Source organism: Micropterus salmoides, unplaced genomic scaffold (genome assembly GCF_014851395.1).
Source record: "Micropterus salmoides isolate LMB-PRFRI ecotype aquatic unplaced genomic scaffold, ASM1485139v1 Ms_hic_scaffold_15, whole genome shotgun sequence".
Taxonomy (NCBI): domain Eukaryota; kingdom Metazoa; phylum Chordata; class Actinopteri; order Centrarchiformes; family Centrarchidae; genus Micropterus; species Micropterus salmoides.
This window is the reverse complement of record NW_024040596.1, coordinates 27,095,115-27,112,915: the sequence shown is the minus strand read 5'-3', so window position 1 is coordinate 27,112,915 and position 17,801 is coordinate 27,095,115. Positions and strand designations below refer to the sequence as shown.

Sequence of the window (17,801 nt, the reverse complement as noted above, 5' to 3'; positions counted from 1 at the left end):
TAGAATAGAAGAAGGGAAGCAAAAAAGCAGCAGCAAAGGGAGAAAAACGTAAGGTATGAAAGAAGCACAGAAGAAATAGTATGACTACTTGAAGGATGAGAGAAACGAGGAGTCTTCGCTGGAGGAGCTAACTGTGCGTTTGGCTCTGCTCTCTAACATCATCATTAGTGCATGAGGAAGACCAGGCCCCGCCATTGGTGCATGCATGCGTGTGTGTGTGTGTGTGGCGATTGATCCAGGAGTTCTTGCTGTCAGCCCAAATAAGCATAGAAATAGTGAAGGTCTGTGAATAGTGGGGGGGTTTGGGGTGGTTAGGGTTGTTGGTGCAGGTCGGAAGCAGTAGGTTTCGCAATTCCCTCCATGATTTACCCTCAATTTAGTTATTAAGTGTCTCAGTAAACTTGTATGGGGGATGTTTGTAGCTGTGTGGTCCTCATTAAGGCAGGGGTAAATATCTTTTTCTCTGGTCTGGTCTCACTCTCTCTGTTGTTGGTTTTCCAGCATTCTTACAGTCTTTTCTTAATATCAAACACTGTCACTTTGCAGGAAAGAAAAAGGAAAAAACCTACTGAATTCCTGTAAATTGGTCACCCCACCCCCCTCCCTGAAAATAAAGCCCCTGCCAATGAAATTGGAGCAATTTCATGGTCTGGCCTGCCCTCAATATTATTTAAGTAATACCCTGTTATTATTGAAGAGAGGGAGAGAAAAGTGAATGACTATTATCTTTATGTGGGTCCTTTAATTTTAATGTGCCACAGATTTATAGCTGGGCATTCCAGTGGGGAGGCCCCTCCCTGCTCTTAAAGCAAGCGGGCGGGACACGACCGCAACGCTCTCACAACAGCCACTACCTTCTGACAAACAACCAAAGTCCTCACTTTCCCTCCCAACACTTCATTCTGCCCTCCTCACTGCTGTCAAATACCCCTCCCTCTGGTCCTGACAGCCAGAGGATCCCTCTCTGAGAGCTCCACCCATCAAATTAACAAACACATATCTACACCTTCTCTCATTGTCTCTATTTATAATCCCTATTTTTTTCTTTATCACTTTCCTAGCCATTCTCATGTGTAGTTTTTAGCTGCTGAACATTGAGCTCTTTGTGCCAAACTGTCATAACCTGGATTATCGGAAAATCTGAGTTCATAACAATCAAGATACACTCATCTGAAATACATCCTGTTCCAGTGTAAATTTGTCATCTGCCTCACCAGCAGTGGTAAGACTAAACATTTTTAGCCCTGAGTTTGGTTTCTCAGGCTGTGTTTCACTCAGACTGCATACAACTCATTCCATCTTTGCTCAGAGATAAATCAAACAGATCAAATCAATAACCAGGCAGTTTGTTTCACTGGCAAGCATTTATAAGAAAGCTATAATTGTTGTTTTCCAGGTGACAGTGTATAAAATACATCTAAAAATAAAATGAGAATGAAAATCAACAATTGCTACTATAAGCTTCTAAGCTTCTAATATGAATAATTATAGCCCTATTTCTATTATCTGCACCACTGCCAAAATATTTGAGAAAATTATTTTTAATCAATTATCAAAATTCATTATTCAGAATAACATCTTATCCCCATATCAATCTGGCTTTAGACCTAATTTTTCCACCACCACAGCTTTATTGAAGTTCACCAATGACGTTTTCTCCGTCTTCCATAAGGGACAGCTAACTGGTGCTATTTTTAACGACCTTTCCAAAGCTTTTGATATGGTAGATCATTACATTCTCCTTGACAATATTTATGCAATAGGTTTCAATCAAAGTGCTATGTTATGGTTTAATTCTTATCTTCATAACAGACCGCAGTGTGTTGCTTTTCAAGGTTCACTGTCTGATTATTTATTGGTTGATAAGGGGGTTCCTCAAGGTTCTACTCTAGGACGATTTTCATTAATGATTTATCGCACATTTGCTCCATCTGTAAGGTTCATCTTTATGCTGATGATACCGTAATTTGCACTGCTGACTGATATTCACTGTATCCAGAACAGGTTACAAGCTGACTTTATTATGACTGAAAAATGGCTTCACAATAACAAATTTTTGTTGAACATGGAAAAGTCCTGTTTTATGTTGTTTAGGACGAGGCACAGACGACCTTGTACTCTTAACTTGCAACTTTATTTCGAAGATGAGTCTTCCATGGTGAAATTGGAAAAATTTAAGTACCTTGGACTGTGAATTGATTCTGAGCTTACCTTTAAACCTTAATTTCTCAGTTGATATTGCCCTTTATTGACTACGCTGAAGTCATCTACATGAACACTAGTGACTCTGTTCTTAAGCCACTTAATGTTGTCTTTAACTCTCTGTGTAGATTTGTTCTGAGGTGTTTAATACTCATCATTGTGTAATATATGCATCACCAAATTGGCTTCAGCTTAATTCAAGGAGAGACTTCCATTGGTTCCTATTTATTTTCAAATGTGCCTACTTCGATTGTCCTCCATATCTGAAAGAACTCTTTGTTCCTTGTAGTTCTATGTATCCACTTAGAGATATGCAATATCTCGTCTTTACTGTACCAGGAATCTTTTCAGCTGCTGGATGTAAAGTTTTTCATTATAAAGCTACTTGTGATTGGAACAATCTCCCTCTGTCCTTGAGATCCATCTCATCTTTTTGGAGATTTAGGTTATCTATATTTCAATATCTTAACAATGTGTGTACATGTTATTGATGCTGGGCTAAACAATATTGCTTGTAATAGTATTTTGCTTCATGTAATTGTTAAATGGATTTACCTCCTGTGGATTCAACCTCTGTTTTTCTTATGTGATACCTTTTCGCATTGAATCTCTTATGTATTATGGTTTCCAATTGTGTAATGAGGTAAATGGGATGTACTAGCTTGCTATAACATGTCTGAGCTATGATGTTTTGAGCATTTGTTTTTTGTTTTTTTTCTTTGTTTGTTTTTGTTTTTCCTGTTGTATTATGTATATGTGTATTTGGACCCTCTTGAAAACGAGATGCTGCATCTCAAGGGGCTATCCATCAATAAATTGAAATTGAAATTGAAGTCAGTAAAGGAAAAAGACAGTGCTCTTGATAAAACAATTCCTAGTTGGTCGATAATAGTATTTGATTTAGGTATTTTAATCATTTGTTTTTCCCACCAAATTTGCATAGAAACATTATTTCCCCAACGCTGCATCTATAGACATCTATCTAGCAGAATTAGGAACTAACAATTTAAGACCAAAATATATTGTATATATATAATACGCTGAATAACGATCAAACAAAGTAAGATAGACTAGAGTTCCTAATTGACTCAAATCCAGTTTCTGTTGTTACAAGAAAGAGAATAATTGATCAGACATGTAATGACAGCAACAATAAACAAAAATAATTAGTGAAGATCCCTAATTATTGATTCTTGAGCATTTTCTATTCAAACTCTACATGTTCCCATTAGCACAAATTTGTAATATGCAGAAGATATTCAAATTTATATTTAGAAATTTTTTTCCCGCAGCTTTCTATTAAATTTGGTGTTATTGTTTAATTATTTTGATTAACTCTATTTTATTATATTTCTAATTTCCATTGCCTTATAGAGGTTTTTACACACACTCTAGCAACAGTGTTGATTTTATAGATTCACAGAAACAGTTTCATTCACTCAACTTTTTCTCCATAGTTTGCATTTTCTTCTATCAAAGCTAGAACCACAGCAGTTGTTACTGATCGAATCCAAGTACTAATCCAAAATGATAATTACTTTGTCCTCTCTCACAGTGTAGAGGGAGCCTCTACACTCTGACCCTCTGAGGTTTTGAATGGGCTAGTTAAATAGTGATGGGGTGTAATAACTTTGTCAATAAGAGACTTCTGGCAGACAGGTGGTTGGCGTTTTACTAGAGCTAATCTTACACACATTAGGTCAAAGGTATACTGGACACAAACCAGTTTAAAAGCCCGCCTTCGAGCTGGTTAATAGACCGTGACACCCTGTGAGCTGTGAAACACTTGTTCTCACCCTCTGTTCACCCTGCAGCCCTGGCTACTGTGAGCTGGAGGGGGGGACAGGTTACTGGTTGTTTTATAAGATGTGTTGCGTCATACATGGTTACTGTTGGTTTTAATATTTAGAACATAATATTTAATTTCTGATTAATTTAAAGAAGTACACAAATGCATGGTGAAATTATACAGGATTCAGATCAAATAGAATACATAAATGCTGACGTACTTGTTGGGAAATAAATTAGGTAATATGGTTGTAATTTCAGTATGTTGCTTTAAATGTAGCAGCAGTCTAGATCAGGGGTCACTGTGCCCCATTAATCAGCTCTTTTGTCTTTCTCGCCAGGCACTCCACAGGCCACCTCCACCGCCAATGAAGGAGCACCGCCTGTCTCCAATGCGCGAGGAGCAGTCATCTGCCCCGGTGAACGAGGAGGGGTCACAGAATGTGGGAGCAGGAGCTGCAGGCGGATGTCCACCTGGCACTGTTGGCAATACTGGGAGCAACAAGAAGCCACGATCACGCACTAAGGTACAGTATTTTATTATACTTTCTCCTTTAGGACCATCATTTTGGCATATGGGTCAGCTGCTTTTAATTCATTTTCTCTATGTATCCTCCCTGTGCATTCTAGATTTCCCTGGAGGCCTTGGGTATCCTGCAAAGCTTCATCCAGGATGTTGGCCTGTACCCAGACCAGGAGGCCATCCACACCTTGTCAGCACAACTTGACTTGCCCAAACACACCATCATCAAGTTCTTCCAGAACCAGCGCTACCACGTAAAACATCACGGCCGCCTCAAAGAGCTGGGTGAGGGGGCCGCTGCCAGCGGAGGTGTGGATGTCAGCGAATACAGAGAAGAGGAGCTGCTTTCGGGGTCAGAGGACCCAGAGTCTAGTGAGGACGGAGCTGAGGACATCTACCAGTCTACAGAGGGGAATGGAGGGAGTACAGGGGGGCTGAACCAGCTTCCAGCCTCCTCCAGCTCCAACTCCAGCCAGTCAGGGACCAACGCTGCTCAGGAGGAAGGCAAGGACAAGGGGCATGGCCGGCCTGGTGGCTCTTTGGCCCCCGGGAGCTCCTCATCCAGTCCTAGAGAGCAGGCTGACTACCAGAGGTAGAGACTCACAAACAGAGACGAGGAGGAGGACCGAGAAAATGAGAGAGGGAGAGAAAACAAGATAAAGAAATGGTCTATGATAATGAAGCGAGGAACTGTTCATGAATTGATGGAGGGCGGCTGCAAAGAAACTGGGATGAAATACTGTACATCACTGAAACGACCAGACAGATTCTTTATAGTGACAGTCTAAGACAGACATCGAGTTGTGGAGTGATATTACCTCAGCAAAAGAGAGCAGGTTCACAGAGTGCTGTGACACAGCAGTGGTTGTGTAACTGTGAAAGAAAGTTTTTTTTTCCCAAAAACATTTAAATAATTCACTCGCTATCTTTCATTAACTGGTAAAGCTATTGCTGCTCATGCCTCCAACCGACAGACAGACACAAACACAAAACTAAATCTCCACTTGTCAACAGCCGAAATCATCACAGAACTTTCTCCTAATCAAGACACTCGGCAGAAAAGACACGCGGATTGGGCCAGACATTTCTCTCATTCTTTATCTCTACATGCTGGGCTGAATTTGCCCCGCTGAGTGACGTTTATAGACTGGATCCCGGGGCCTTCCGAGACCTCTACAATCCTATATATCCTCAGGACACACACTGATGTTGCTAATGCTGTTGCCTGCCCGAGAGCGTGGATAGTTGGCATTCGCTCTTCTTCTACTCTGCTTCAATTCACTGTGGAAAAAGGAAATTACCACCCCGCATCCTGCCCTCGCCTCACCATCACACTCCACAATCACTACCAGTCCTATCGAGCACTTAACTGTTCACAAAGACACTGACATTTTGTGGATGTGATGTACTCTTGCCACCCTCCCTCCGTCCCTCCCTCCTCCGTCTCTCCTTCCAAGGCTCACAAACACTGTGAGGTTTAAAAATGACAGTGGACAGTTTGGCAGGAGGACAGTAGACAACATCAAGAGGATGTGGCGTGGAGGGACACTCTGTACCCACGACTCTGAACCCTTCCTGGCACCACCCATGTATGTGTGGCGAGAAAAATGTCAAAAAAGGAAGGACAGAGCGGAGATTCAGCAACCAAACAATCAGTCACTTTATGTGCGGTAGTCCACCCCTTCCACTCTTCCTCTCCTCTCTCCATCTCACTCTCTCCCCCTTTAAATCTCTCTAATTGGTGCCCACAGTCTTGTGTTTCACCACACCTACCCGCACTTAAACTTCACCGACCCTATTTATTGCTATCTTTATCCATGATTATTATTATCATTATTGTTATTATTGTTGTTATTATGGTTAGAATTGCTGTCATTGCGTGTTATTTTTAGTTTTTATTTCCATGGTTTTAAATATTGGTTTGTCAGAACTGGGCGGTTGTTTGGGTAACAAGAGACATTAAGAGTGCTCTGCCCTAAAATAAGAGGAAGAAAAGGAGTAGAGAGTGAAAGAAAATAAAAAGAAGCAGTTACTGAGTGTTGTTGGGTTAAAAAAAAAGAAAGTCCTGTCCTGAAAGTCATATTTTTTATTGTCATGTTTCTCAAAAATAGTAGATGAGACTTGTTGAAAATTAGCGAAACTGTGCTATTTTGCTGCAGTTGATGACAATCTACTTTTTTGAGCCATTAAATAAAGGTGGCAGGTTTGACTCAGTTCTTCACTTTTGATGCCTGTAAATACCAAACATTGGATAATTTGTTATTGATATGCTTTTATTTTTTATTTTGATGAGTGACTTTAAGTGTTTGAGCCAGTTTGGAGTACCAGTTTTTTTTTTTTCTCCTTTGGACAGCTCAGTGAAATCAATTAATTTCAGTGTGTGCCAGGCAAATTTCCATTACAAGAGTATTTAAAAATAATTCTGACTGTTTTGTTTGATGTCTGGTGCAGTTGTGTATACGGTATGTTTCAAAACAATATCTGAGAATGGATAGCGTCTTGTTTGACTATCCTGATCGGCTGCTACACCCAAACAGATGACCTGCCTTTTAGTTATTACGTCGACTCCGATCACTCCATATGTTAATATTGTGCTTTCCTGTATGACAGGAATCAGGGTAAGATTTAAATGGCCGTTCCATTGAAATCATCCAGTGAATAAAAATTTGTGAATTCAAAAATTGTCTGTTTTTATTTCAATAGCATACACTTTTTATGGCTCATACAGAAAGACATATATTGTGCCCTATCAGTTAAAAGTCAATGGAAAGTCACAGGTGCTGGGGTTTCTAATAAGAGTGCGGGGGAGTGATAGCAATTCACACAGGAATTCAGCCAGTGCTCTCAGAGTGTCCCTCTCTCTGTCGCTCTCTCGTGTCCCACAAGATTAGACCAACTAGAAGTTGCCACTTCACCCAGCCGACATCAAAAACAATGAGCCCGTCCCGAGAATAAATCCCACTGTTGTTAAAATTTCTTCAACAGTAATATATAAAAGTAGAAAATTGCCTTAATGAGCAGTGGAATTATACAGACTTCAGATAGATGTCATTGGTTGCACATAGCTGGTGTATTTTGAGCAAATACTTTTTGAGGCTGGTGAAATTCTATATTTTTGTTATTGTCAACAAATCCCATGAAAAGGCCAAAATCAACAATGCCTTAGTGCGTCTCTCTACTTTCCGACTTCTGCCACCCTGTCTGTGGCTCTCAGCCCAATTTTTAACAATGGGTCACGGATATGTGGTTTGGTTTTAATAAAAGGCAGAATAATTTCCTAAAACAACTGGAGACTGTAGTATTTGGCAAATGTTTCCCAAAGAAGAATAAACTGTGGGGGACTTCTTTCAGCCACAGATTTGGTGCAGTGGTGAGCAGGACCGTGTGAGTGGAATCAACTCATTTGACTTACAGTGTCGATGTTCATGGTAATAAAGTGCGGCTTTTTTAAGTCTAAATAATAATAAAATAGCTGGGCACTGTAGTTTTTAGAAAAGTTTACTCAAACTGGAGGAAATACTGCATTTTCTGGGGACTATTTTTCAGCCGCAGATTTGGTGGTCAGTGAGTGTTTACAGCCGCAGCACAGTGCGGAATCGATTTAAAATAGACAACACTGTCCACGTTCATCATAGTGAAGGAACATGTCACCCAGTGAAAAGGTGTGACTCATTTATGTGATTTAAATAGCTTCTGGACAACAATGGAGGTGTGTGGCACAGAGGAATAAAATATATCAGGCTTTGGCTTCACAGACAACTAACACTTGTTAGTAGGATCATTACATTGTTAAGTTAAAAAACATGGCCAATGGAGATACGGTATTAACGAGCTAAGCTAAAAAAAAAAAAGCTAAACAGTTTAAACAAACAGTTTCATGGTATTCAAGGCAAATTCCGTGAGTGAGTGAAGTTTTAGAAGACAAGAAAATTCAAATGGTTCTTCAAATCCAGTAGCAACTCTGTCTTCTCATTGCTATTTAGTCACTGATTAATGACACACAGTTCAGAGATGGCCTGGGGAACATGGTGTCTAGTCTAACAACAGTCTCATGTAGTGTATTTTGTCATCATTAATTTAATTACATGAATTCTTAGTTTAGAGAAACTCTAGGATTACAGTCATTTCAGGAATCCAATCCAAAGCCAGTATATTGTTATGACCCTGTCTAGCTCATATTAAGGAGCAAACCTGTGACTGTGTGTTCAGACAGTCCTGCATGAAAAATAAATGCAGCCCTCAATATTCATTTTAATGGGGCCAGTCTGTTGACGCAGTGGGGGGGGACAGACAGAGGGGGCTCTGGCAAAACACAGGATCATCCAGCAAAAAAGTTGAGCCTGGCTGCAGCTGGCCTATCAAATACATGCAAGCACACATGGTTCTCATGGTAACTTTACCTCCTTTATAACAAGAACACTGTTAGTCTACTGTTTACCTCACTATGTTCACAACAAAAGATAAAATAGTGCCCGCTGTGATAACTTTCCAGTGTTCTAAAATCCTGTCTGAGGATTATAAAACATTGTGCATTGTTTTGGCATCAGATAACCACATTTAACCACATTAATCTGTTGCTCAAATCTGGACTTCCTGGATTTACTTCATGTATCACCAGTGCCTTAAACTTAACAGACCCCCACTATTGCAGCTCCCTCCGGCCTGAATCCCCTCTTACTCATCAGACCACTTTACATCTTTGGCTCCAGAGGTGTCTGTGTCTTATCGGTTCTAACTGTCCAGTGAAAAAGTTTTTTCTTTTAATTGGTGACTTTAAGAAACTACCAAGACACAACTGCATCAAGATGGGATGTGTCTTAAATTTTAAACAAGACAGACTCATCAATCAGGAACCATGTGGCATCCCTAAAATCAACTTAAGTAAACAAGTAAAATAAAATAGCTCATCTGACAGGCCACCTCAGAACAATCAGCTACTCAAGCAGCAAACACACACACACACACCGACTTCAATTACCTCTCTAAATAGTTTCAACTCTGATGAGGTGTAGCAGGGCAGAACAATCTTGGTGTTTAACCTGCCACTAGGGGCTGGGTCAACCATTTGAGTGTGTGTGTGTGTGTGTGTGTGTGTGTGTGTGTGTGTGTGTGTGTGTGTGTGTGTGTGTGTGTGTGTGTGTGTGTGTGAGCCTGCTGGACTCATTCAGTAAACAATAGAGCCTAAGTGTTGGTGATGAGCTGGAGGGTCATGGTCTACCTGCAGAAGCGTTTTCCACTCAGCTTGTCTTCTCTGACTGAAGACAATCAGCTCACGCTGTGACTCAGCCACGGTGGGATAATTATACCTGATGTCTCTTCATGCCTTCCCCCAAAATAACTGTCTGCCCGTCTCCCTGCTGGAGGCTAATGAGGCTAGAACTGAGATGACCAAGCTACAAAAAGAAAGAAGAAGATAGGAAAAATGATTTTTTTTTACTGGAGCTTCTTCAGATGATGCAGCTATTCTCTTCGCCACTAATTTCATTGGTACAGCTGATATTTCCATTATCCAGCAAATAGAAACCTCCATCATCTACTTCTTCCTGTCAGCATGAATCACTCTTCTCTGAGAGTTTATGTTTAGCTGTCCAAGTCAACGTTGGAATGACTTGTTTCATGATGTTCAAAGGCTTGCAGACTATTTCAGAATGCCTTGTCTTTTGAACAATGTTGTGCATTGTGTATAAACTTAAATAGGGCTTAGCTTGAGGGAAGGGGGGCGGGGGGATACAGACTGGGCCGAGTCAACTACGTGGCCACAGGAACCAAATATTGCTTCATTTGTACATGTATGCAATCAAAGAAAACCAGGAATGGAAAAAAATACGACCCAAGAGGCAGTTTTGGGTGGAATTTACTGGAAATTATGGATGACAATGCAGCTTCCTGTGTTTATACAGTAAAGGAACACTTTTTAATGCGCTATTAAGACTGGTGCTATTGATGTTCCAGGAAATAAAAAAAAAATTGACAAGGCACTGCCTGGCCAACTCACAACAGTCAATCTGCTGGGATTTCAGTTAAACAGCCCTAAACTAATCAGCCTCAAACTAAGTAAAGGAGAATATTATGCAAGATAAAGCTAATAAGTGGCCAACAACTCACTCTGAATGGAAATGTTATTCAAATCTGCCAATCCTTCTGCAAGCAAACTGTACTGAAAATTGCGTTACTAAAGGAGGCCTCTGCAGATGTTCAGGGAAATTCAAAAAATAAACCTCATCAAACTGTCGCCTGGCCTCCACAAAACTGATAAACACTGAGACGCACATTTTCCTTTTAATGGTCCAAACTCATCAGTCTAAAACCCACCAACAAATATTATGTAAAATAAGACTTTTAAAGGGGCAACAACTTAATCTAAATGGAAATACTATTCTCACCCAAGTAATCTTTTGCCAGCAAACAGAACTCAATGTTCTGATTAAGAAGTTATTTCCTCACAGTGACGAAATTTGTTCCTGTAATAAAATTTGCGGGCTTGTCGCTGCTTCTTTTTCTTTGGACTTCTTCTTCTCACCCAGTTATATCTGGGTTTTGCCTTCAGTGTGAAAGGGTATAATCGGCATTCACTCCCAGCCCCTGGGTCAAACGCTGCAGCAGTAGCGGGTATTAATTGGCTTCAGCTCTGATTTGCAATGATATAAACGTAACACACAAATTTTCGCCCCTTTTTCAGCGCAACTTTTTCATCTGTTTCTACCTATGAATATCTATAAACGATTCATCCATATGTTTATGTTGTATTAGCATGCTAGGCTAACAGTAAATGAGTTGTGACTTTATGGTGCATTCCATTCAACATGGGAAGTCGGAATTTCCGAGTTCTAAGTCAGAAATTTCAACCTTAAGTCAGATTTCTGACTTCTGGGAGAACCGCACTACCCCGACTTTGTGTGTCCAAGATGGCTGCTCTGAGTATCAACAGTTAGTGAAAGCTGTAGTTTATACTGTTTATTAGATGTCTATGAAGATTCTCAGTCATCCAGGTCATAGTTATCCAACGAAGGTTAAAATGAAGGGCAACTGGACTTGGTTGAAGCTACTGGAAGACGTTTCGTCCCTTATCCAAAGGACTTCTTCAGTTCTGACTGACTGGCAGGGAAACTCAGCTATTTAACCTCAGTGGGGTCGTTATCTCGGGTCGTTATCTTCACCTGAGGCCAAGACTTTCATCACTTCCCAGGAAACTCAACAAACGTAACCTATTGGCCTCAGGTGAAGATACCAACGATGGTCGTTCAGTCTTGGCCACAGGTAGTCTCAACGACTGTAACGACTGTCGTCACAGCAACAAGGAACACTAACGAACCAGCGGTATCGATGACCCGTGCCAACGACCCCACTTAGGTTAAATAGCTGAGTTTCCTTGCCAGTCAGTCAGAACTGAAGAAGTCCTTTGGATAAGGGACGAAACGTCTTCCAGTAGCTTCAACCAAGTCCAGTTGCCCTTCATTTTAACCTTCGTTGGATACTGTTTATTAGCACTTCTGTGTGAAATTTTTGTACATAAAGTGCTGTCCAACTGCTGTCTGTGGACATGTTGCCACAGTGTTTAGCATGCGTAAATACTGCACAGTGCGTTTTTTTTATTAACCGCTAGTTGTAAACAACAGCTGGCCATTGTAGCTGGAACGTCGTCAACTCGGGTGTGATGTCATTCCCAGCTCTGACTTCCGAGGTAAATGGAATGCACCATTATATCCATGCTGTGACGACTTTGCTGTTAACCAGAAACACTGTGGCGACACCTTATTTTTACACAGTTCATAGGCTACACACAGCCATCACTGTACCATTGTCACTAACCCACATGCTGCTTTCTGCTGTTTTCCAGCACAGTCGTGATGTTGAACGCAACACAGAAAAGGCAAAGCTGTCTACTGGCAATGTGGGTCTATTGCTTATTTTTAGCTGCTTACTGTTGTCATGGATGTTTTACTGCAACCGCTTAGCTTAGTGGTAAAAAAGCGAACTACAAAGTCAGTGACTATGAATCTTTTAAACTGAACTGAACGAAGTGATTTGAATCAGCAAGGTTTTCACCCCCTCCCCCACCCCCATTGCTTTATACCACACAGCCTCTCTGCTCTGCAGCCTTGCGGTAAGCACCTCTGGTTTTCATTCAGTACCACCCGTCCCCTTCTCCTTCCACCTCATCCCTAAATCTCCTAATTCAACTCATTATTCGCTCAATTGGTGGGCTTTAACCCCTCCTGCCTCGGGTCCTAAAGAGCTGGTAGTCATTAGCAGACAGCATTTGTGACGGAGCGGAGCAGGGGGTAGCAGGCCCAAACTCTCACACACACACATGCAGTGTCGTAAAGATCCCGAAGAGCCTGCAGGGTGTCGCTGCAGTTAAATACATATCAGCCTCCCAGTGTTAAACAGCGGGTCCGTCAGAAGTTGGATGGGAGTCAGGTCTGCTTGGTTAGACGCGGCAAGACCACCCAGAGGTCTGTGGTTCTCGGAGATGCTAGATGCAGTCTGTGTGCGCTTGGCTGATGCAAACTGAGCATCCGTCTGGGGTGATGGCTTCTGGGAAGTTTCTGGGGAAACCAGCCGCTAATTTGACCTCACTTTAAAAAAAAATTGATAACATTGACCATTGTGATTCATGTAGATCACAAAAAATGGAGCAGAATTTAAACCATACCTTATTTCTATTTGTGAAATAGTTTACTGAAATAATTTACTATTTTTGGGACTGACTGGGATAAATCCTGATGAAGTAAAACCATAGTGATTGTTGCAGTAACTGGTTCAACAAGTCATCCAAATTAAACAACAAAGTAATTTGTCACTGCCCAGAACAACACATGTAAGCGTTTTCTGTTGTGACGCATAATATTTTTATAGCAACAATGAATCAGAAGATGACAGTAGCCTATGTGTTAGGTAAAAGTGGTCACTTGTAGTGATGACCACATAGAGAAACATCACCCGACTCTGCAGTTCCCCTCAGCTCTTCGGAGCTTTTAGCAGTCAAAGAGGCAGATATTTTCCTCACAGCTGTAAAAGCAGGGTGAATATTGGATTTACATTCACAAGGTGGCCTGAAACAAGACTCCAGATTAATGATAACGATGCTCCATGTGTGTAAATAGGCAACTGTTTCCTAACAAGCCCGCCATGTCCATTTAAAAAGTGATAATATGCCAGTGCTGTGTTTGAAAATCAGCTATTGCAGGTTTAAAGTTTGATTAAATTATTGCACAAAAATGACTTGATTAGGGGAGTCAGGAAAACATCATGGATTGGGTTAAAATAAGGTTAAGGATAGGGTTTCTTTGACGCAATGATTAAAATAACAATTACTTAGTTAAAGTCAAGGAACCAAGAATGGTGCTGGGCTGTGAGGCTATTTTAGCATGACGATTGTCTGTGAAGATTCTCAGTCATCCAGGTCATAGTTATCCAAAGAAGGTTAAAGTCAAGGGCAACTGGACTTGGTTGAAGATACTAGAAGACGTTTCGTCCCTCATCTAAGAGACTTCTTCAGTTCTGGAATGCATGACGATTACATTCTGTAATGCAACTTCCGGCAGCATAACGTGATGCACGTTGGCACAAAAAACATTTTCCTGTACATAATCACTGAAAAAAAGGAGCAGCTGTATATATTGTCTAATGAAATTTAAAAAGGATAGTAAAGAACTGTCTGATTAAATTATTTTATGCCGTCCATGTGTGCAGAGAGACAAAACAAGAAGCCAGCCGGCTTGGCCGGTGAAGTCTTCGACGTGCAGCTTTCAACTCAGATGGAGCAGGACTATAGTGCACATGCTCTACGGCTGACAGAGAGCTTGTCTATGAATGCGCTAATGCTTGGTGCACACTAGGGGATTTCAAATCTTTTCTTTTTATATTTTAATCTTAAGAACACACACACACCAGACGATTCAGTACAAGACGTAGGACCACACACTTCTGAGTGGCAGATCCCGGAGACTTGGGATCTCACAGAAAATCATGAAGTCAAACGTGACTTCAGACATAAACAAACATGGAGATAGACTGTCGTTGTTAGCTAGCTGCACTTGCGTGTGCTATGTTTTGCACAGAAAAACAAAAAAGGAGGATAAAACTGTGGATGAACTCATGGTTGAGAAGAGGGAATCAGCATGGTCAATAATCGGTCCCTACCAGCCTCGGCTCGGGAACATCCCCGCGATTGTTGTAACAGGCGAATCAGACCCAAAATCAGCCTAATTATACTCTACTGTGCGGTCAGCATTAGTTAGGAACTTTCATTGCAATGAATGGGGTGTCATCTTTGAACGTGTAATCCAGTTTTCCTTCATACATCCATGGTTTGTGTTGGAGAACACTGACTGACTGTCGGTAGGAAATATGAAGCTAACTGCAATGTCGGATGTTTTTGTTGATTTATCCATCTGGCTTTCTCCCCCTGCTTTGTGGCTCTCTGACAACATTATTTCCTTCTTTGCTCCTGATGAACAGAAACTATTCCTAGACCTGCTGGAGGTCTTTGTTACTTGATCATAAACATGTCAGCATTTGACTGATGCTAATGTTTTTCTTGGGATGATATTCTCAACTGGTATCAACTTGATGTCAAACACGTGAAAGTTATATGTTTCAAATGGTCATTTGTTCTGGCCTATGCTTCGGTTTGTTTGCGTGTGTTTGTGTGTGTGTGAGGGACAGGAAGATTGACAGGTGTCTCAATACCCAGGGAACCTCAGACAGCTGTGAGGGCACCACTGCAGGGTATTAGGATATATAGAGGGATGATTAGAGAACATCACAACACATTAGAGGTGAAGGGGGGTAGAAGGGGCACAGCTGTTGCGGCTAACTATTATTACGGACAATGCAGCATCAGAGCCGAGGATCTCTGCGGCGTGGGCTCATACACCTGTGGCCTCCTGCTGTGTTAAGGAGAAACGTGTGGATATACTCTCAGATCATCTGTGTGGTTCAGGAACATACATATTACATGATATCCAAGCATAACCAAGGCAAGTATACACACATGACAGACCACAGACAAGAATTTCCTTTCTGATTTCTGCACATTTTCCCCATTAAACATAATGTCACCATGGTTTTAATCAATATCAGAGTTCACATAGAGACACACAAGGAGGTGCAGATGTGAGAAAAGTAAAGGGGAGAAACATGACTTTTTAAATAGCAATCTCCCACGGGAGCGTCGCCATGTAGCCGCAGAACAGCGGGGCAGCTGGTGGGCTCGTGGCATGGCAACACTGTACGTCAACGTTAATGCACTGAAGAAACAGAAGGCAGTGGTGGTAGTCACTCGAGGGGCAACATGGAAAAAAGCAGTAAACAACAGCAGACATTCAATTAGCCAAATGTTACAGTGAGATTAACAACGGCTTGTCAGGACTAAGCCTTTCATCGGATCCTCTGCGAGTATGGTTTGTGACATTTCAAGTTGATCAGAATACTTTCAGATGTTGCTTTGGGACATGGAGCAAGTACGACTGAAAACCGCAGTTGGGTTAGTTTGATTGGACATGGGTGAGTGAATTAATTTGGAATGAAGCACAAACTGAGTCTGCTGAAAACTGAAACATGGCTGTTTCATCTGTAAAACGTTGTGTGAATTAAAAATGGCATGGGTCGCACGGGGTCAGATTTGTCTCATTCAATCTGGGTCTTTGTCAGGCGAGATCTTCAATACAAGATGGCAAACAGCTGCTGTGATTAAAAATAAATCGCACTCAGCATTTCTCTAAACCCTGGAATAACTAATCTGGACTGGGACATGAAATATACATGAGGGCAAATGTAATGATTTCATCCATCAAAGGATTTACTTAAACACTTTAAACCAAAGTCTTGGATATAAACTGAGAGAGAGGATTGTTCCACCAGAGCAACGTCCAAGCAGTGATGGAGATAATATTAGTTTAAATAGTCACCTGGGGAAATAGTCACTCAACTGTGTCTGTGGTCTTTACCAGATTTTACATTTGGCTGTATTATGGAGGAAACTAAACTGCATATATTCATATTTTAAATCAAAAGTGGCAATTTTCTCCGACATCATGGTTTCCCAAACATTTTCATATAAAAGAACCTGAAAGAGACACAACAGCTAATGTGTTCATCAAATGAAGCATGGAGTTCCTGTTCTGCCCTAATGAGGATGATTTAGGTGTAAAAAAGAAATCCACCAAAAACCCACCATTAAAAGTTCATAATGGCTGTTCCACCAGTCTGATTTTGATGAAACAAACAATGCATCTTGTTGCTCATCAGCTTTGGTGTGCCTGCTTCATTTGTAGGAGATAAACATGTGGCAGTTTCGAGTCCATCAGAGGAGCTGATGGGACGTAACATCAAGGGGCCATAAAGATCAGCCTTCCTCTCTCCCCGGGCTCAGCTCGGTCTCCCTCAGGCTGTGATGGTGGGTGGGTTGGAGGTCTGAAGCGCTGGGTGAGTAGAGGCCGGTATGTGTTGGACAGCGCAGCCTGGGGCCATCCCTTGGTGCCGGCCTCCGCCTTGCCCAGCACTGATGCTTCCTGACAGAGAAGATGGAACAACTGCTGGAATGAGGCAGCGTTGAGAATAGCAAAGCAGACCTGGTGAGCCGAGACTGTTGCTAATGAGCAAACCTCAGTCAAAGTCAAGTCAGGTCCCTTTTTTTTTGATAGAATAGCAATGCTGTAAAAGTTCCTTCTTTACATTGGAAACTAAATGAAAAATAAGCTTAACACAAGGTCCAACTCCCACCCTGCAGATGACAACTACATGTGGTTGCAGTCAATAAGTAATTATTGAGTTACAGCCGCTAAAATCAATATTGTATAATTATCAGCAGATTCTGCAGGTCCCTCAGCTCTACAGAGCGTTTCAGAGTCTTTCAGCTTGTGATTTTTATCTTATAAAGGGTTGATTCCAACACAGCAGCAACAACTGTTTGAGAAACAGCTCTGCACACTACCTTCATCCCATGACAGACAAAGTTAACAAGTAGCTGGTGAACATTTAGCAGCTAAAGATCTAGATATTTTCCTCAGTAGTTGGTGGAGAGAAAAACAAAAGGAGACTTAGATTGGTCAAATGGACAAAAACACGACTTCAGATACATTCTATGTTGTTCCATATCTGCTGGATGTTTAAAAACAATTGTTTGCTAACAAGTTTGCCAAATCGACTTAAAAAGTGACGGTTTATCAATGTTGTGTTAAGCTTGTTCATGCTGTTCCTAAGAGGCCAAAAACATCAAATCATGCACCTTTAAGACTTTTTTCAAAGTAGTAGCTATTTTGGTAAACAGAAAATCAATTGA

The 17,801-nt window shown here is 41.2% G+C and overlaps 1 protein-coding gene across 3 annotated transcripts in view; it reads left to right on the top strand.

Moving 5' to 3' along the window:
* The window catches only part of satb2 (SATB homeobox 2), a 53,686-nt gene extending 46,492 nt beyond the window's left edge, over nt 1-7,194 (top strand). For 2 of the 3 annotated variants that reach the window (XM_038721356.1, XM_038721354.1), the window contains exons 13-14: nt 4,311-4,517; nt 4,621-7,194. In XM_038721356.1, the coding sequence (XP_038577284.1) occupies nt 4,311-4,517; nt 4,621-5,109 (696 nt within the window). In that variant the 3' untranslated portion in view covers nt 5,110-7,194. The remainder of the gene's footprint in view (nt 1-4,310; nt 4,518-4,620) is intronic. The other variant, XM_038721355.1, reaches the window with a different exon arrangement.
* The last annotated feature ends 10,607 nt before the right edge of the window (nt 7,195-17,801 follow it).